The 21,670-nt window shown below is 38.3% G+C and overlaps 1 protein-coding gene across 5 annotated transcripts in view; it reads right to left on the minus strand.

Moving 5' to 3' along the window:
* LOC103056541 (TLE family member 4, transcriptional corepressor) overlaps window positions 1–21,670 on the minus strand; it is a 153,193-nt gene that overhangs the window by 9,054 nt on the left and 122,469 nt on the right. For all 5 annotated transcript variants that reach the window (XM_088130532.1, XM_007423932.4, XM_007423930.4 and 2 more), the window contains 7 exons: window positions 13,288–13,407; window positions 10,408–10,461; window positions 9,974–10,126; window positions 7,440–7,572; window positions 3,870–4,063; window positions 2,097–2,173; window positions 203–452 (listed from right to left, as the gene is read on the minus strand). In XM_088130532.1, the coding sequence (XP_087986658.1) occupies window positions 203–452; window positions 2,097–2,173; window positions 3,870–4,063; window positions 7,440–7,572; window positions 9,974–10,126; window positions 10,408–10,461; window positions 13,288–13,407 (981 nt within the window). The remainder of the gene's footprint in view (window positions 1–202; window positions 453–2,096; window positions 2,174–3,869; window positions 4,064–7,439; window positions 7,573–9,973; window positions 10,127–10,407; window positions 10,462–13,287; window positions 13,408–21,670) is intronic.

Genomic DNA, 21,670 nt, shown 5'->3' on the forward strand with positions numbered 1-21,670 from the left:
TTTAACATTCATTAAATCCCACAGTTTATAAGAAGTGGTTAAAGAATTAATAAACAGGTAAAGCATAATAATTCTGGCCACTTATATCTACAGAAGTTGCACATCACAGCCACTGAATTATTTACATATACCACAGATATCCTTCTATGGCTACAATTCTCATAGGGCACCCCACTGAAGATTTCTTGTCATCTTTACTCACCAAACAATCCAGCTGAGAGACAGGACTTTTGTTTCCTGGATGACTGATATCCCAGACCTTGACACATCCTTTTCCACCAGTGTACACGTGTCTTGTTGGGTTGCTAATAGTAACTGCACACACCACTTCTCCATGGTTTAGGGTGTTAATCTGCCGAGCATGCCGTGGAATTCCTGGCCCAATGAGGGCATCAGGAGGGAAAGGTACGGGCTGCATCTGACCATCAGCACTTACATGAAATGAGTACGCCCTAGAGTAAGCAGAGAGAAATCCTGCTTTAATTACTCATCTACTGGCCAATGGAAACTTAGCAAACATGGTTAATGCTAATGCACAATTTGTAAAATACATAACATTATGCTGTTTTCTTTTGGGTTGTTGCTGAGTGGATATCAAGTAGTTATATTTTGGCTGGAACTAAAGAAGGAATTCTGAGCAGTCATGGAAATTGTATGTTTCACCAGAAGGAGGACATTATATGACTGGCAGTTATGCCACCTGCAAATAACTTATCAACAACTTTCTGCAAATGCTCTGCCAGGAAGAGAGCATTCCAGTGCTTAAAATTGCTTTGCTTAAGGTGTAACGTGTTGAAGTCCTTAGATAAAACTTTACTGGAGTTGATCTAGAGCATACTGCAAGCAAATGTATAGCTAATAGATGTAATGTCCACATGGAAATCTAATTTAGAATACTGAAAATAGCTCACAAATCTCTTCCTTGAAACAAGAACCTGTTTCCTTTATTCAGCAAAAAAAGAGTAAACTTATTTAAAATATATCAAAGAAATGGTACTTAGAGCTGTGTAGAAGTTTTGGATTAAAACTATCAACTGCAACCATTGGTCATACTGGCTGGAGATAATATCAACTGCAGTCCAAAACAGCTGGAGGGTATTACATCGCCTGTTCTTCATTTTCACATAAATAAATACTATCATATAGTGTGCTTAGTGATTGAAAATGTAATCACATTATAGAAAATATCTGAAAGGACTTAAGCTACAAAGGCAAGAATTCAAGGAGATTAAACTACTCACCCTGGCTGCCAAACTTCTACTTATAAAGGATCTAAGTGCTAAGTTACCTACTGAACATGGTAATTCTAATATTTCATGAATGGTATCATTTTGATAGCTCAACTAAATATATTTATGTTGAAATATCAGTCCCTTTTCTATATATGATCACCCCTACACCCATAATAAAACTGGTCAAGTCACTCTCCAGTCTTACTGGGCTTTTTTGTTGTTGCTGCTTGCTTTCACAGGAAGATTGTACCACCACAAATAAATGTGCTGGATTTGCTGTGTAATTCTCTTTTGCTGAAAAGTAAAGTAGGTGAAAATTCCATATTATTTCTATAATTATTTTTCTCAATGAGCCAAACTAGTTATAGTAGGTCACCTTCTCTGGTCAATTTCCCCAAGGATCCATTTGTACACTATGATATTGTAATTCTCTTTCAGTACTTTCAGTCAAACAGAATATTTCAGTGTTCTTTTGTGCGATACTATTTATGGAATCCAGTAAGTCTGCACTTCATTGCAGGGCTTCTTTTGTGCACAAAGGAATCATTTTTAAAACAGAGGGGCAGAATACTAAAGACATGCACACCACAGAGCCTTTTGTAATTTGTCTTTCCATGCCAAGCAGAGTTACCTTAGTCCAGCATGTCCCATGGCAGAAGCATAACCCTTTCCCTACGCCCCCTTTTATCCACAGCATCTGATACCCTTGGCACATAGTCACCTACAGGAAAAACTGCCAAATAGGCTTTTAAGATTAAAAGGAGGATTAACCACCCTCTGCCACACATGGAATTCAGTATCACAGAGGAAGCAAAAGGAACAAAAGCTTAATAATATGATTGAGTTAGTATGTTTAATACTCACGGTTTTCCTCCTGGGATGCCTGTCAGATTCGGAGGAATGCCTGGGACTCGCATATGATGATGTGGATCAAAACCAACCTGGAGTTTTCCCACAAACAGAACAAAGAAAGTTTTAAGCATTAATGGGAAATGCTGGAGTGCTGCCTTTTGGTCTTACATCAAACGTTACTATGGAGAGCCTTCTACAAAGATTAAGAACCATACTGGACCATGCCAAGGTCCACAGTTCAACAGCCTGTTTTTAAAACTAGCCACTCATTTGCTTTAGAGAAGCTTTCGACCTCATCAAATAATATTCAGAGACACAGTGCCTCTGAAGATAGTCCTTTAAAACATCAATTATAAAATGGTAGATGGCAGTAGAAAGCTACCCTGAAAAGATTAACGGAAATTATAAATTATAAAATTATAAAATTATAAAACCCTTGGGAAAAAATGGCACAGTATTTGTCTGATGCCTGGAAAACTTGATGAGCCTCTATGGGAAGTGTCACAAGTAAGAGGAAGGCCCTGTGTCACCAGCCATCTTGCCTTAGATACATCTGGATAATGGTACCTGAGAAAGATCTTAATATAAAGACTGGTTGATGCCACAGAAAGTGTCATTTTGAGTATCCAGCTCCTAAACTGCAAAGAGCTATTAAGGGAGGGGTGGGAAACCTGAAGATCTCTGGCATTGCTGAACTACAACAACTCCCAGCAGCTATTATGTGTTGTGCACTATGGTTGTTGTTATTATTACTATTATTATATAAAATTCTGCTTATATAATCAGTTATTCAAATAGACCTGGAGCTGCAAGGTCACAAGTTTCCCATTCATCCTACCCAGGAATGAAATGTCTGAAATTGGCCTATAATTAGAATATCTTCTAGTTCAAGGGAGGGCTTTTTCAATAAAGATGTAATAACTGCCTTCTTTAAGCAGGTGGGAACACATCCCACACTCAAGGAGGCACCCATCATTTCCCTTAACCATTAGTCAGCCCTATCCTGGCCAATCTGTTCAGTCAAGAGAGACAAGGGTGAAAGAAATAGCTGGTAGTTCTTATCTCTCCATATACCCTGCCCACATCATGAAGATCTGCAAGCTGAAAAGAATGTATATGTATAGGATGGCCCATACATCTGCAAGGTCTGTGATTCTTATGGATAATGACCAATACTTTCAATTATGTGCAGAAAAGCAAAGATTCTAATGGAGCTCTTAAGCATTCTATATGACCAATCCAAGTTAGTAGTACGGCAGCTACGTTTTGGTCTATCAGCAATTCTTCAAAGATAGCACTGAATATAACTGTCTTCCTACTTGAAACATACAGCTATTCAAAACCCTCATAATTTGACTAAGAAGAATGCAACGTACACTTTCCCCCCCCCTCTTATTCAATCCATAGGTAAGCACAAAAGTTGAGAAGTGGAACCTCATGAGATCACAATATATTGATGGCAGAGAAATCTAGACAAATATTCCACAGTTCATTCCCCTACCAAATATACTTCTGAATTGCAGTCTTTGAAATGAAGACATTGTAATGTCCAAAGTGCTGTATTGATATAGATTGTCTCTAACACAGAGAATAAGGTCAGCAACCATTATCCTAAAAGTTGCCAAATAAGTTCCATTCCCCAAGGAAAACTTCAGATTTCCCCCAGCAACTGATTATGATGTCTAGTGAGACCTGATTCGTACTTTATAAGCCATTGCCTTATTGAAAACAAGCTCCTCCCAGCCTAATCATCATTCACTGTCATATAAAATACAAGACACTTACCACTGGAGATCTTCCATAGGCAGCAGCAGCAGCTGCTGCTGCTGCAGCTGCACTCATCTGAGGAGAGATGTTATGCAAACCCGCATATGCAGCTCCAGGACTGGTCAGTTCACCATTCATTCCAGCATGGGGTACTATTCCAAATGGGGCAGGATAAGGGCATGGTACTGCCATGGGTGTTCTTAATCCTGAAGCTATGAAAAGTAGGAAATGGGAGGAAAAAAAAGTTATTTCCAAATTATATCATAGGAAAAAGCTGGTCAATTAACTATGAGGAAAGGGAAATTCAGGAAGGTAGGAAAAGAAAACAAGGAGTTCATTACAAGGATTCTGTACTAGATAATCAGTTTTTAGAGTGCCATAATTGAGTGTCATAATTCCTTTGCAAATTTGCTCAAAGAGATTCTCCCCAAGTTCCGCATGATTACTGAGGGCCCAATTGAAATTGAAGAAATTGGACCTAGGATCAGGGAACTGGAAGAAGCTATTTAAGTTCAGTGAGAGAATCCAAATTAAGAAATCCCTGCCTAATGGCTATCCAGTCTTGAACATATTCAGAAAAATGAAGTTCACCACCTCCCTAGTCAATTGTTTCCCCTACTGAATTGCTTTACTGTTAAAAAGTATTACCTTACATTCAACTGATATCTGTCTTCTTGTAACTAAAAATTATAATTTCATATTCATTCATCATCAATTGATCGACACAATTCTAACATCTTTGGCTCTATACACCACCACAATGGATTTGGAATGAAACAAACACAATGTGCTTTAACTGCAGACTGTCTATTTTATATAAAATCCTTTCAGGAATCAAAAGGATGCTAACATATTCCTGCTCAGTGTTCTCTTCTCAAAACTGAACATACTCATTTGCTCATTTTCTCCTTAAGTGACTTAATTTCCAGGCTTTTGATTCTTCTTGTTGCCCTTCTTTGAACTTTGAATCCTTTTTTAAGCTGAGGTTCCCCAAATCCCTATCAATCCTTTCACTACTGTGGAGTGGCACACATATCCTCTTGATAGAGAAAAATGAGCCATTTTTCATTACCTGTTAGTATTTTACCACTGTCACTGAGCAGCTGGTATACTGATTCTTTTCTCTTCCTTTTATTCTGAAAATAAATTGATTCCCCCCCCCCCTTTCTCAACATACATTCTCAGTAGTCCTTCTGACACCTTTATGCTCTGGGGTATTTGTATGTACACTTTCTTGGGGTCTAGTTTGTTTTATTTTCAGATAGTCTTACCTGAAATAATGCAGCTACACTGGCTTCTATTATTTCCCTATTTTTTTCCCTTGGATTTTTTTTTTTTAATTTTAACATATAAGACCATTTTTTAAGACTTCCACCTGTCTTGAACTTTTCTTATTAACTTTCTTGCTATGAAATCCTGCATATTGCTAATACTGGATTTTATCCTTCCAGACTTCAAGCAGAAACTTCTGTTTGAATGCTATAAAAAATATCACACACATAAACAAACAAAAATTCCTATGTGACCACAAATAGCAAATTGTTGGGGCAGAACAATCTAGAAAGACTAATACTGTTTTTGCATACAGTCAGGTCCAGAAATATTGGGACATCGACACAATTCTAACATCTTTGGCTCTATACACCACCACAATGGATTTGGAATGAAACAAACACAATGTGCTTTAACTGCAGACTGTCAGCTTTAACTTGAGGGTATGTACATCCAACTCAGGTGAACGGTGTAGGAATTACAACAGTTTGCATATGTGCCTCCCACTTGTTAAGGGACCAAAAGTAATGGGTCAGAATAATAATCATAAATCAAACTTTCCCTTTTAATACTTGGTTGCAAATCCGTTGCAGTCAATCACAGCCTGAAGCCTGGAACGCATAGACATCACCAGACGCTGGGTTTCATCCCTGGTGATGCTTTGCCAGGCCTCTACTGCAACTGTCTTCAGTTCCTGCTTGTTCTTGGGGCATTTTCCCTTCAGTTTTGTCTTCAGCAAGTGAAATGCATGGTCAATGGGATTCAGGTCAGGTGATTGACTTGGCCATTGCATAACATTCCACTTCTGTCCCTTCAAAAACTCTTTGGTTGCTTTTGCAGTATGCTTTGGGTCATTGTCCATCTGTACTGTGAAGCGCCGTCCAATGAGTTCTGCAGCATTTGGCTGAATGTGAGCAGATAATATTGCCCGAAACACTGCAGAATTCATCCTGCTGCTTTTGTCACCAGTCACATCATCAATAAATACAAGAGAACCAGTTCCACTGGCAGCCATACATGCCCACGCCATGACACTACCACCACCATGCTTCACTGATGAGGTGGTATGCTTAGGATCATGAGCAGTTCCTTTCCTTCTCCATACTCTTCTCTTCCCATCACTCTGGTACAAGTTGATCTTGGTCTCATCTGTCCATAGGATGTTGTTCCAGAACTGTGAAGGCTTTATTAGATGTCGTTTGGCAAACTCTAATCTGGCCTTCCTGTTTTTGAGGCTCACCAATGGTTTACATCTTGTGGTGAACCCTCTGTATTCACTCTGGTGAAGTCTTCTTTTGATTGTTGACTTTGACACACATACACCTATCTCCTGGAGAGTGTTCTTGATCTGGCCAACTGTTGTGAAGGGCGTTTTCTTCACCAGGGAAAGGATTCTTTGGTCATCCACCACAGTTGTTTTCCGTTGTCTCCCGGGTCTTTTGGTGTTGCTGAGCTCACCGATGCGTTCCTTCTTTTTGGAATATTCCAAACAGTTGTTTTGGCCATGCCTAATGTTGTTGCTATCTCTCTGATGGGTTTGTTTTGTTTCTTCAGCCTAATGATGGCTTGCTTCACTGATAGTGACAGCTCTTTGGATCTCATCTTGAGAGTTGACAGCAACAGATTCCAAATGCAAACAGCACACTTGAAATGAACTCTGGGCCTTTTATCCACACATTGTAATTGGGGTACTGAGGGAATATCACACACCTGGCCATGGAACAGCTGAGAAGCCAATTGTCCCATTACTTTTGGTCCCTTAACAAGTGGGGGGCACATATGCAAACTGTTGTAATTCCTACACCATTCACCTGAGTTGGATGTACATACCCTCAAATTAAAGCTGACAGTCTGCAGTTAAGGCACATTGTGTTTGTTTCATTCCAAATCCATTGTGGTGGTGTATAGAGCCAAAGATGTTAGAATTGTGTCGATGTCCCAATATTTCTGGACCTGACTGTATGTTTGTAAGGTATATGTATCACTGTCCAGGTGTATTTCACTCTTCTCCAATCTGATTTCCTCCAAATATGTTAGACTATGGCTCACATAATCACCAATCATATTCGTAATTAGCTATGCTGATTACAGTTTACAGAAGTTGTAGATCAGCCCATTTGGACAATGTCAGACCAGTAAAACTAGTCTAATTCTCTTAAGGCTGAGACTTGCCCAAGATGAGGTAGCAAATCTAAGGAAGATACATGATCTGATCCTAGATCTACATTCAGTACCCTATAGCTGTGAGCATGCAACTAGCAACATGTACTTGAAAAACAAATCTACCCTTTCCCCTGTCCAATGACACTTACTAACCTAATGGATCAACTCCTGGTGGCTTTCCAGGAACAGGCCTTAATCCAGGTGTAGAATTACTGCCGGGAGTTGGAGCATCAGTACGTGGAGTTGGGGTATTTGATTTAGACACAGGGGTGGTAGATTTCTCATTCTGATATGGAGAAAAGCAGATTTTATGCACAAATCATAGTGAATACAACTTGCATGAGTTCATTTTATTGAGATCTACACTGGTGTACTATTTTAATAAGGAATACATATATGGTATAGCACTTATCTGGTTATTGTAATTAATATCAAAACCTGACACTATTTGGATCAAAGAACTTTGATATTTCATACAGTTTCTTGCCACTCCCCATCCAAAACATGCAAAGTGGAATGATACATCAAAGTAGAATGATTGCCTCTAATATACAAAAACCCAACAACCAATATCTCATTTAACAAGATGCAAAATATTAAATTATCCAGTAGCAGTCCAACCTGCAATTGGATATGCCAACAACAGAGTTCAAGTAAATTGGATGATAGAAGCTGGAAAAGTATTGGGAAATAGCAATGGTTGTTTGAATCTAAATCTGCAAAATATTAGTGACATATTATACTCATGAGTTAATTCACCCCTTCTTTACTATTACATGTAATATGAAACTAATAGTGTTCACACATCACACTTTTTCTAAGTAGTCAGAATGTGAAGTCAGTAATCCCTTTACCTGATTTATAACCTAGAATATGTTATTATAACCGTATTAGAGATGAAGTATAGCAAAAGCAAACAATAATACCTTAAAAAAATTCTGTATTAGATTATCTCAGTTCTTTAGATTATCATAATTCCTTTGCATATTTGCTTAGGCAGATTCTCCCTGAATTGTGCATGTTTACCTAGGGCCTATCTATAACTGAAGAAATGAGACATAGAATCACAGAACTGGAAGATGCCTTTTAAGCCCCCTGCAGCATCACAATGAAGGCATCCCTGCTGGATGGATATCCAGCCGCTGCTTGAACATGTGCAGCAGAAGGAAGCTAACAATCTTCCTAGTTATATACTACTTTTATAGTCAACTGCTTTTATTATGAGGATTTTTTTCTTATGTTCAATAGGAATCCATCTTCCTGTAACTTGACTATTATTGAATTTGTAAGAAAAAATAGTGTTATTATAACTTTAGCACGGATTAAGAATGTTAGTGATTTGCCTAATTCTATCCTATTAATTTCCTGAAATTGTAACAGTGTTGCTTATCCCCTGGTTGAGACCACCACTCCCATATTAATTCTATTTTGGGGGGGGGTGCCTTTGAGTCAGTCTTGACTCCTGGTGGTGGCTGCCTAGATGAGGCCCTGCAGTTTTCTTAGCAAGATTTCAGAAGTGGTTTGCCATTGCCTGCTTCCTAGGGCTGAGAGAGAGTGACTGAACCAAAGTCACCCAGCTGGCTTTGTGCCTAAAGCAGGATTAGAGCTCACAGTCTCCTGGTTTCTAGCCTGATACCTTAACCACCACACCAAACTGGCTCTCCATTATTAACTCCTTATTCAGGGAAAATATTCTTGGATAAAGTTTGGAAATGTTGTATTACCAACATTCGTGTATAAGAGTTTATTTGAAGTACATCCCAGAAGAATACAACAGCAAGACATTTCTACATTGTTACAAAACAATAAGGATGCATCCAATATGTCATCAGGAGTTAAGCCTGACTTGGAAATGTTCCTTTAATAACTTAAGAATTTTGCAACATTAGAAAAATGTTAAAGGCTATCTGAAATTTCTGTGTGATTCTTCTTAGAGTGTGTGACAATTTATAACACCAAGATTGCATGTGGCCCTCCAAAGACCTGGGTGGGTCCCAAGAGTTTTAAAAGTTGCCATCAAGTTGCACACCTTCACCTTAAACATTTGTTTGAAAATCTCAGATGACTAGTTCTTCTAGAGAAGAAATTGTGGCAGATCAGGATCCTAGAAAAATAATTGTAGTCTCTCTCATGCAAGTTCATATGCACACACAAAATATCAATCAAAGGAAGTCAGTAGTGTTCTGGGTTTGCAAGCAGCCTTTCTCTGAATTGTGACTTGTTATGCAAGCAAAGAAAGGCTATTGTAAATGACATATTATTTTTTAGGTAGAATACGACTGTAGCTAAGTATAGTCAAGTAACACAAATAAAGCCAAGAACCAAATCACAACCAAGCAGGAAGCTAAATTTACTGTACATCGTCATACCAAAATAAAATAAAATAAAATTCAAAGAACCCCTGTGTACTCTTATTTATTCACAGAATAGCAAGCTTCCTGACATGGGAAAAAAAAATACAAGAAAAGGTAGAAACATTATTTTCAGACATGGCTAGCTAAATAAATACTTTCTATCATTCCAAAAGATCCTGAGTTGCAAGGTATATTTTTGGTAGAAATATATTGAACTTAGTGTTATATTATGATGTACTACTGGGACACATCTCATTATCTTCTGCCTCAGGTTAGATACCCAACGGTGCACACACAGTTATGAAGATGAATGTGGATTGTACAGTCACTTACAAGGCTAAGTTCTTTGGATTTGGAAGAAGGAGTGCTGCTGGAAGATGCTATTGAGGCTGGGCTAATTGGTGCATCTTTCTTGAGTAGACGAGTCTTGTCCAAGCCATTCTCCCTTGGAGAATGTGCTGGGCTGCCTCGTGGAGATGATGGATCCTAAAAAAGAAGTGTAATGATTATCAGGGTATCCTACTTGGTCCAGTGAACAACATATGGCTCCTTAGTTACTGCATCCCATAATGAAGCTCATGAATGGTATATTGTAGGGACTGCATGAATGATTATTAGCCAAGGAAGCATACTTCCATCCTAATATATGGATTAATACAGTGATTCCTTTTTTATTACACCAAAGCAAAACTATTTTCTAAGCACACCCTATGTTACCTGAGGAATACATGCAATAAACTATGGCTCCCAAGCAATATTGCACATACCTCATTGGATACATCAACCACCAAGTTATCATCACTCTTTTCACCATCACTATCCTGCATTGAAGAAGGAAAACATTTAAGCACCCAAAATACTTACTTTGTTAAAAGCTACATTTTTCATTTAAGTATGAAGAGTATTAGAAAAGTAGTGCAAAATGATTATGGTAACAAAATTGTTAGGACTTTTAAAAACTCATTTAATCCATGTAGCTGTCCTTGGACCATAATAGAACACGCCAGTTTGTTATATTTTTAAATATGTAGTTAGTAAGTAATTGTTCCTGGAGTTATACAGACTAGAGGATGAATTAAAATTTGGATGAGCTTATAAAAGTGAGCTTGGGAAAACCAATTCTCTCATTAGATTGCTCATCAGGAGGTTTAAGCTTGCTTTGAGTATCCTTCCCTTTCTAATTTAGCATGTTATATACAGTTGTGTGAAAAAGAAACTACACCCTCTTTGAGTTCTATGGTTTTACGTATCAGGGCATAATAAAAATCATCTGGTCCTTAGCAGTTCTCAAAAGTAGGTAAATACAACCTCAGATGAACAATAACACATGACATATTATACCAGGTCATCATTTATTTTACAAAAAGAAAGCCAAAATTGAGAAGCCATGTGTGAAAAATTAAGTACACCTTATGATTCAATAGCTTATAGAACCACCTTTAGCAGCAATAATTTGAAGTAATCATTTTCTATATGACCTTATCAGTCTCTCACATCGTGGTAGAGGAATTTTGGCCCACTCTTCTTTACAACATTGCTTCAGTTCATTGAGGTTTGTGGGCATTTGTTTATGCACAGCTGTCTTGAGGTCCCGCCACAGCATTTCAATCAGGTTGAGGTCTGGACTTGGACTGGACCATTGCAACACCTTGATTCTTTTCTTTTCTTTTCCAGCCATTGGGTTGTAGATTGGCTGGTATGCTTGGGATCATTGTCCTGTTGCATGACCCAATGTCGGCCAAGCTTCAGCTGTCGGACAGATGGCCTCACATGTGACTCTAGAATACTTTGGTATACAGAGGAGTTCATGGTCGACTCAATGACTGCAAGGTGCCCAGGTCCTGTGGCTGCAAAACAAGGCCAAATCATCACCCCCTCCACCACTGTGCTTGATGGTTGGTATGAGATGTTTGTGCTGATATGCTGTGTTTGGTTTTCGCCAAACATGGCACTGTGCATTATGGCCAAACACCTCCACTTTGGTCTTATCTGTCCAAAGGACAGTGTTCCAGAAGTCTTGTGATTTGTTCAGATGCAACTTTGCAAACTTAAGCCGTGCTGCCATGTTCTTTTTAGATAGAAGAGGCTTTCTCTTGGCAACCCTTCCAAACAGACCATATCTGTTCAGTCCCTTTCTAATTGTACTGTCATGAACTTTAACATTTAACATGCTAACTGAGGCCTATAGAGTCTGAGATGTAACTCTTGGATTTTCTGCAATTTCTCTAAGCATTGCATGGTCTGATTTGCTGGGACATCCACTCCTGAGAAGATTGGCAACTGTCTTGAACATTTTCCACTTGTGAATACTCTTCCTCACTGTAGAATGATGGACTTTAAATTGTTTAGAAATGGCCTTATAACCTTTCCCAGATTGATGGGCAGCAACAATTGCTTCTCTAAAACCATTGCTGATGTCTTTACTCTTTGGCATTGTGTTAACACACACCTCAATGCTCGAGCCCAGCAAACTCCTAAAACTTTGGCTGTTATAGAGGTAGTCACACTTGCTGATGATTAATTGATCAAGGGCATTTGATTAGCAGCACCTGGCTGCTACTTAGCCTCTTCATACCTATGGGAGCAATAAGGGTGTACTTAATTTTTCACACATGGCTTCTCAATTTTGGCTTTCTTTTTGTAAAATAAATGATAACCTGGTGTAATATGTCATGTGTTGTTGTTCATCTGAGGTTATATTTACCTACTTTTGAGAACTGCTAAGGATCCGATGATTTTTTTATTATGTCCTGATATATAAAACCACAAAACTCAAAGAGGGTATATTTTCTTTTTCACCCGACTGTATGGGGCTCCTCTTGAGAAATATCTGGAAGTTGCAATTGGATGTTGCAAATGCAGCATCTGAACTGATAACTGAGTAAAGTACAGGGATCACCCAATGCTTATATTATAACAAAATATCTGCTTATTTGGCAGACTTTAAAGTATTGGTATTGATTAAACACTTTAAATCCTGATTATCTGAGATATCAGCTGTCCCATTCCAAACTAGTCCGAGTGTTGATATCTGCAGAAAGACCCTTCTGAATAGAAAATGCTTGTCTCTCTGGTGTATGGGGGAGGATTTCCTCCTGCATCACTCCTAGGTTATGGAATGCTTTCCTTGGGAAATGCATTTGGCATTTAGAAAACCTGTGAAGATTAACCCCAGCCTTTAGAAAATCAGTAAATACACATTTCTCTTAGCAATCTGTTAATTATGGGTTAATTTTAGAATTAATTCTTAAGTTTTTGTTATTTTTCTAAAAATGTTAGCTGCTCTTAAACAGAAAGGCAGAATATGAATTTAATGTTATAAAAGAAAGGCAATAGCTCCAGGAAAGTTTGCCTATCTGTCAAAGAGAGTACTGGAACAATACCCCCCAATATCCATTCTTGGGAGATGATGCCATTTCGGTATGCTTTTCACCATGGAAAGTGGCTGTGTTGAGGAGCTAAAGCCAGTTTTGCTACATCTTCTTTCGCCTGACCTAGGTTCAGCTGAGAAGGTTCTTGGGAGACAAAATGCAGAATCCTCTGAGCCTGTGCATAACAGCCAAGACCTCTTTGGAGTGAAATCTATACATCCTTATCAGCATTATAAAATAACAAATAATAGGAAAAATGTACATGGTTTCACTCACATAACGAGTTGCTATTTCTTTTTCTTCTGTCTTCTGTTTTTTACTTTCAGAAGAGTAGTCTGTGGAGTTTCTGTGCTTCTCAGAGGCTCTGAAACTTGCTGATGGAGATACAGATGAACTCTAAAATAAGAGGGAAGAGAAGGAAAGATGACTAATGGCACATTCTTCCTTTTCAGGAAGTTTTGCTTATGTCACACCTCTATGAGAGGATGAACTGAAAATGAAAGCTATGCCAGCATGGACAGAACCATCTATTTCCTTCTGAAATAGCAGATACTGTATCTCTCTGTGATCTGCTCCTGGATCAACAGAGCAGCAATGGGACTTTCTGGGAAAGCTCTAGTCCACTTCAGAATCAGGTTGCAGTTATAAACAGATCTGCCTGGCTTTTACTGAAAGGAGCAGGATGCTTGTACTTACAATACTTGAAAAATAGATCTACTACACAGAATAGCAAATTGGAACATTTCTTGTGAACAGATCTCTGAACGGAAAGAGTTCCAGGCTATCTTTTCAGTAAGCAAGCAAGACTGGTTCCTCAGAGGATGTAATTCCTAATAGGTACTGCAGTTTTCTGATGTCAGTGGAAAAACTGTGTTAGTTACTTTCAAGTTGTTATGTCAGTTTGCCACATGAAAGAGAAAGCTGGGGTACCTCTGCCTCAGTAGATCCACTTGCTAGGGCAGCTTTTGATGTTTCATGCTTCAATGCAAAATCTGGGAGAAAATAGTATTTCCTCTAATATCTAAATGCTGCACAAAAGTTAGTGCCACAACACACCCACACCCACACAACCCTAAAAAAATAGAGCACACTCTATAATCCCAAAATATACACTATATCCCACCAAACTATATCATGATAGCAGCACACTAGTATATTTTCTGCAAGATGCAGAACAGGCAGGTGTGAAGAAGATAAAGAATTGGAACTTTCATCTGTAAAAGAGCATCACTGCTACCATGGTTTATTTGAATTCCTGCAAAACAAATCATCAAAGATTCATAGGGTTGCAAGATGCCATTTAAGACCCTTCACTTGGTTCAGGAATCAAAATTAAAGCATCCCTGACCCTTTTCATTAACATCTAGTGAAGGAGTGCCCCCCCCCCAACAATTGGTTTCATGGTCAAACTGCTCCTTCTTCTAACTTAATTCTATTATTCTGCATCCTGCATTTCAGAACAACAGAGAACAGTACTTGATAGACATCCTCCAATGCAGAAATGCAAAACAATCTGTTTGGCTCAGACACAATTAACTTCACAGTTATTAGTGAATCTTTCTGAATAATTAAAGGGTAAGGACACAACAAAAATTGATTAATGGAAGAAGCTGATGCAGTCAATATTTTTGCAAGTTTTTGTGTACTATGTCCTAGATTTCATTTCCTTCATGTAAGAATATCATGCCTGTTCAAATTTTGCAACAAAGATACGAAAAACCAAACACTAAGATTGTATTATTTTGTACAAAGAATACATGAGATGCATACAGAAGTTGTGAATCTGAGTACGTGCATCCTATGATTCATGTGTTAGTGTTAGGTCACAGAAGTTATTTCCAAGTGGTCTGGTCCCATGCTGCATGAGCAATATATGTAAATAGAAACACCACAGACTGGGCCATAAGAGTAACTATGTCAGAAACATACAACTTTGTCCTACCTCTTACTAAGTAGGATCTATGTAGTCCACATTTTTCATCCCTAGGTAAAACTTTTATTTTCCCCATCCTTCTTATCTGATACTATACATAGGGATCGAGTAGAGAAGAGAACAATAGAAAAAAGTTTTAAGCTTCCTTTATCTATAAGAAGAAACATTTAGGAGTAGGGCCAGTTCCCTATGTCCCAATGCTATTAAAACCTATAGCTTTTTTACACATCTTTATGCAAATAGCCTTACGCATGTCTTAAAAATACCCTTGCTCCATTTATATTCATTGTACAAATGGAGAAAAGACAGATTATAATTTGAATTCAATTCACTATGACTCATCTCTCTCTTTCTCTTTGTAATTGGCTGCAATAAAGGGGAAAACTAATTACTGAATGACAATTAGAATGATGGCTTAAGAGCCAAGAGTAAACTACTGCACTGATTTCAACCAAAGTATTTATTTTCATAAATTTGAAACTACATAGATATATTTTTCTCAATCTAGTTAGCATCACTGCTACAAATACTGTTTTAATCTCTGATTGTGGTGCTTAATAAAGTTATAATTTAGAGCACCCGACTAGTGTGATAAAGTAGCTAATTATGATTATCTGTTTAAAGGATGATCTGCACACTGAGGCAATCTGTGCTGCTCAGGAGCTGAGCAATTTGGAACATGTATAGGCAAATATGTATTTGTAGGGAGTGCTCTTGTTATGGTACCTGAAGCCTGACCTTGATATTAGAGTATAATAGGCAGAGATGCAGTTCTGAGAAAAAGTGAAAAGAAAATGATTTTAAAATGAGCATATTAACTTCCTCATGAGTTCAAAAGGCAAGGCTGGGAATGTCTAAGGGAATATTCCATGCACTTGAATTTTGACAGAAGAGAAGTATGACAATTATATCATTACCAAATTGTTATTTGTTTCTGGATCTAAGAAGTGGCACACAAAAAAGTGCTACTTAATTTCTCTGTGCAGTTGGTATGAAGCTGTATCAAGAAATCTGAGTGACATCAGTTCTGTCAGGAAGGATAGTTATACTAGTTCTGGAATCATGAATTCCACTTCTCAGGCAGCAATTTAGTACCAAAGTGAAAATATATTGTTTCCAGGTACACAGGAGTCTATTTTAAATACAAGAGAAAGCAGTGGTAAACCACTCCTATATTTTACCAAGAAAACCACATGGATAGGCAATATAAAGTGATTGACAATATAATGCTGGATGATAGGCCCCACAAGTTGGATGGAATTGAGCTACTGAGGAAGAACTGAGGATCTTCTGGAGTATTGATGATGCTTATGACATTGCCAAATTAACTCCTTTGCAACATCTAGTTGCTGATGTTGCTATTCAAGAAATGTAAATCTGAAGCTGCAAAAACAGAAATATAGTGGGAACATGGAAACTAAGAAGCATGAATAGCTCAACACAGTGGAAGAAGAAATGAATTAATGACATTTTAGGCATCAGCAAATTGAAATGGACTGGAATTGGACACTTTCAGTCAGAAGATCATTTTAATATAACAATTATCCAAGTTTGTGCTCTGACCACTGATGAAGAAAAAGACGTTTTTAAGTTACTTAAGTTCAGTCTGAAATTGACAGAGCATGTAAGCAAGATGTGCTGCTTGTGGTTAGAGACTGGAGTGCCAAAATTGGAAACAGTAAGGAGGAAAACATGGTTGGACTGTATGGCCTTGGAAAGACATGAAGCAGGTGAACAACTTATCAATTTCTGCCAATCCAATGATTTCTTCATTGTTAACATATTCTTCAATCACCAAAATGGCACCCCTATACACAGACATCACCAGATGGGTTACACAAAAATGGCTAAGGGATGATTGTGGGACACATCATGAACTGCTCATATGCTAGTTCTAGATAAAGCTAAGCCAGAAGAAGAAAGTCAATCAGTTTGCATGATATGATCTTGAGCATATACCCACCATTTTCAAGAACATCTGTTGCCAAGAATCACTTTAAAGTCCTAACCCTCACTGGTAGAGAACCAGAGGAACCACGGAATGAAATCAAAGAAGTTGTTAAGGATGAATGTGAAAAAACACTGTCAAAGGCCAAGAAACCAAAAAAAGCAAACTGGATGTCAGAACAAAAGGTGAAAATTCCCAAATAGAGAAGGAGCACCAAAATCAGAAAAGAGGAAGACCTCAGGAAGGAATTTAACAAGAATTTCAGATAGCTGTTAGAAGAGACAAGGAGCAATATTACAGCAACATCTGTAAAGACACTGAAGATGCAAACAGACATGGAAAAACAAGACATCTGAACCCAGAAGGAAGTTCCAATGTTATCTAGGCAAAAGGGGCCATAGCATTTTTTAAAGTCCAGAATGAGATAACAGAAGCAGCTCAGGCAGATGTCTGCCTAATTCACTGAACTATAAGGAGGATGAGGAGGACAATCAGATTTGCAAGGTTCTGTTGTTATAGCCATGGAGTTGATTTCCTGGTCTGGTCTACTTAGCGGGGCTGACACTATCATATAATATCCTTAATTTCACTACTAGCAAAATAATGTTTAGGATTATCCAATGCAGATTATTGCTCTAATGGAAAGGGAGATGCTAATGTTCAAGCTGGTTTTAGAAAAAGCCAAGGAACAAGAGATATTCTTGCTGATGCATGTTGGCAATTGAAAAAGTGAAAGATACAGACACACACACTTCATTGATTATAGGAAGACCTTCAATACTGATTACCATGACAGACTGTGGAATGTTCTTAGGAAAATGGGAATCCCAGAATATCTCATTGTCCTTATGGAAAACCTATACACTGGACCGGAAGCCACAGTCCGGAAGGAACATGGCAAAACAGACTGATTCTAAATCACCAAAGGGGTGAGGCAAGGCTATACATTTTCCCCTTATTTATTCAACCTGTATGCTAATATATTTTGAGGGGATCTGGACTGGAAGCAAATGAGCTTGGTTTTAAAATTGAAAGAAGAAACATCAATAACCTGCACTTTGCTGATGACACTACTCTGATAGCTGAAAATGCAAATGATTTAGAAGCTGTAGTAATGAAAGTCAAGGAACACAGTGAAAAAAATTGTGCTAAGATTAAATATAAAGGAGAACAAACCAACAACCACACTTCAAACTGACAATGAATACACTGGAGTGGTGCATAGTTTCTGCCTTTTAGGATCAATTATCAACAGTAAAGGAAACAACAGTCAAGAAGTACACCACAGACTAGAACTTAATAGGGTAGCAATGAAGACCATGGAAAATATATTCAAATGTTGTGATGTATCTATACCTGCAAAAATCAGAATTGGGCAGGCAGAGATTTTATCTGTGAAACTCTATGGATGTAAAGGTTGGATCCTGAAGAAGTAGAATAGAAAGACTACTGGTGTTTTGGAACTTTGAAATTGGGGGAGTAGAACCTCTTGAATATATCATGGATAGCCAAGAAAACAAACAGATGGATCACAGAACAAATCATTCCAATGTTCTCATGCAAAGCACAACAGACTGGCTTAAATTATCATATCTTGGACATATCATGCAAAGACCTAGCTCTCTTTACAAGTCTTCTGGGAAAGGTGGAAGGAAAGAGAAAGAGAATGATCAGCAGCAAAATGGATGAATTCAGTTACAGCAGTGATTGGTGCACTGTTGGAAGACCTGATTGGCAAGGTTTGGGACAGATCATCTTGGTAGCTAGCAGTTGATCCTGACCTGATAGTAGAAAATGAGTTAAATCAATGGAGAAATTATTCCATGGACCCTTGAGAATACTTAAAAGTAAACTGAGTAGAATTATATCCCTTATAGTGAAAAACCAAAAGCATCTGAGATATAAAAACTTAAGTTATATTATCACTTACTATATTCTTTTCACAGATGCCACATTTAGTATCACAGATATCCACACCAAATATAAAACTAGCTTGGAGAAATTTTATGGTTACAAAGACTAGGATGATTAGTGTTCAAAAGTGCATCAGGTATGCTGCAGATTAATGTAAATAGTTTAACAAATTTTATAGCATCAGAGAGCTAGAGCTCTTGTTTAGAATGAACTAAGGACTGATACGATCAGTCCAAATCAGGCATGAAAACTCAGTAGGTAACCTTAAACCATCACTATATTTCAGCTGAAGGCCTGTAGTAGGGACAAAAAGATTATTAGGATGGAATATTATGAATATTACCTTGAGTTACTAAAGAAAAAGTGACGCAGAAATCAACAAATATATAACATGCAGGCCAGGAGCACTGGGGCTCAACATAGACAGCTATCTCATGGAGGCTCTCTTTTTTTTACAAAGCCTATTACATTTTGATTGTATATGCATCTGTCTCTTTTAAGAATTCCATGGAACAATTGTGCATGTATGGTAAACAGGAGTTAGTTAACATACACTTGTTATTAAAACTTTAAAGTTCCTCATAGTGTACAGTTCTGATCTGAATACACATCATAGTCAAAGTTGTTAAAATAGGATTATATTTATATTTGACAAGGATATCCCCGATGTGTGTGTGTGTGTGTGTGTGTGTGTGTGTATGAATGATACCTATAAAAATAATCACTGATGGGTTTAATCTAATCTATACAGTACAACAAAGTTATTTTGTATTGCAGGTTTGATAACTCTGTTTTCAAATTTCATGAAGAAAGAATTAACGCCATAGCCTGTAAAGAGCTGTTTCATGCAGCATGCTCAAATTTCTCCAGGTGGCCACAGCACAAAAAGTTTCATGGAAACATAGCTGCCACTTCTTTATATACAGTGCATTCAGAAAGTATTCAGACCCTCTTCACTTTTTTCAATTTTGTTATGTTGCAGCCTGATACTACAATCGTTCAAATTCATTTTTTTTCTCATTAATCTACAGTCAGTACCCCATAATGACAAAGTGAAAAGAGAATTTTAGAAATGTCTGTAAATTTATTAAAAAGGAAAAACTGAAATATCACATTGGCATAAGTTATTCAGACCCTTGCAACAACACTTGGAATTTAGCTCAGGTGCCTCCCATTTCTCTTGATTGTTGCTGAGCTGTTTCTACACCTTGATTGGAGTCCACCTGTGGTAAATTAAATTGATTGGACATGATTTGGAAAGGCACACACCTCTCTATAGAAGGCCTCACAGTTGACAATGCATACTGTACTGGAGCAAAAGCCATGAGGTCAAAGGAACTGCCTGCAGAGCTCAGAGACAGGATTGTTGCAAGGCACAGATCTGGGGAAGGCTACAAAAAAAATTTCTGCTGCACTGAAGCTTCCCAAGAGCACAGTGGCCTCCATAATTCTCAAATGGAAGAAGTTTGGCACAACCAGGACTCTTCCAAGAGCTGGTTGCCCGGCCAAACTGAGCAATCGGGGGAGAAGAGCCTTAGTAAGAGAGGTGACCAAGAACCCGATGGTCACTCTGACTGGGCTCCAGAGATCCTGTGTGGAGATGGGACAAAGTTCCAGAAGGACAACCATCATGCAGTCCTCCACTGATCTGGGCTTTCTGGCAGAGTGGCTAGATGGAAGCCTCTCCCCAGTGCAAAACACATGAAAGCCTGCTTGGAGTTTGCAAAAAAGCACCTGAAGGACTCTCAGACTGTGAGGAACAAGATTCTCTGGTCTGATGAAACCAAGGTTGAACTGTTTGGCCTCATTCTAAAGGTTATGTCTGGAGGCAACCAGGCACCACCCATCACCTGCCCAGCACCATCCCAACAGTGAAGCATGGTGGTGGCAACAGCATGCTGTGGAGGTGTTTTTCAGCAGCAGGGACTGGGAGACTGGTCAGGATTGAGGGGCAGCTGAATGGAGCAAAGTACAGAGATATCCTCAATGAAAACCTGTTCCACAATGCTCAGGACCTCAGACTGGGCCGAAGGTTCACCTTCCAATATGATAAAGATCCTAAGCACACAGCCAAGACAACACAGGAATGGCTTAGGGACAACTCTGTGAATGTCCTAGAGTGGCCCAGCCAGAGCCCTGACTTGAACCCTATTGAACATCTCTGGAGAGACCTGAAAATGGCTGTCCACTGATGGATTGAGCTTGAGAGGATTTGCAAAGAAGAATGGCAGAAAATCCCCCAATCCAGGTGTGCAAAGCTTGTCGCGTCATACCAAAAAAGACTCGAGGCTGTAATTGCTGCCAAAGGTGCTTCAGCAAAGTACTGAGTAAAGGATCTGAATACTTATGCCAATGTGATATTTCAGTTTTTCCTTTCTAATAAATTTACAGACATTTCTAAAATTCTGTTTTCACTTTGTCATTATGGGGTACTGAATGATTGTAGTATCAGGCTACAACATAACAAAATTGAAAAAAGTGAAGGGGGTCTGAATACTTTCCGAATGCACTGTAAATCAGCATTCAATCTTTATACTGAATTATTAAAATGATGTAAATGGAGAAGCCTGCCTTACTTTATGAGCAAAGTAACATATCAGAATTTGCTCCTGGATTAAAAGCAACAGTGGGAGCTTCAATTGTAAAACACAAACATTTTAAGATATAAGGCTGGATGTAAACTGGCAACAGGGCAGCAAATCCGTTTCCTGTTATCCAATCTACTGAGCCACTTCAGCCATCTCCTTGTCTCTTCCAATATTATAATTCTGAGAAAATATGAGAATAACATTTCTTAAAAATTATAATTTAATCTGAAACTGCCTATTGATAATACTGATCCAAACAGCCTGTATGAGACAGCT

This window comes from Python bivittatus, unplaced genomic scaffold (genome assembly GCF_059951505.1).
Source record: "Python bivittatus isolate LINGU-HERP-01145 unplaced genomic scaffold, Pbiv_v1 ctg000850_np1212, whole genome shotgun sequence".
Classification (NCBI taxonomy): Eukaryota; Metazoa; Chordata; class Lepidosauria; order Squamata; family Pythonidae; genus Python; species Python bivittatus.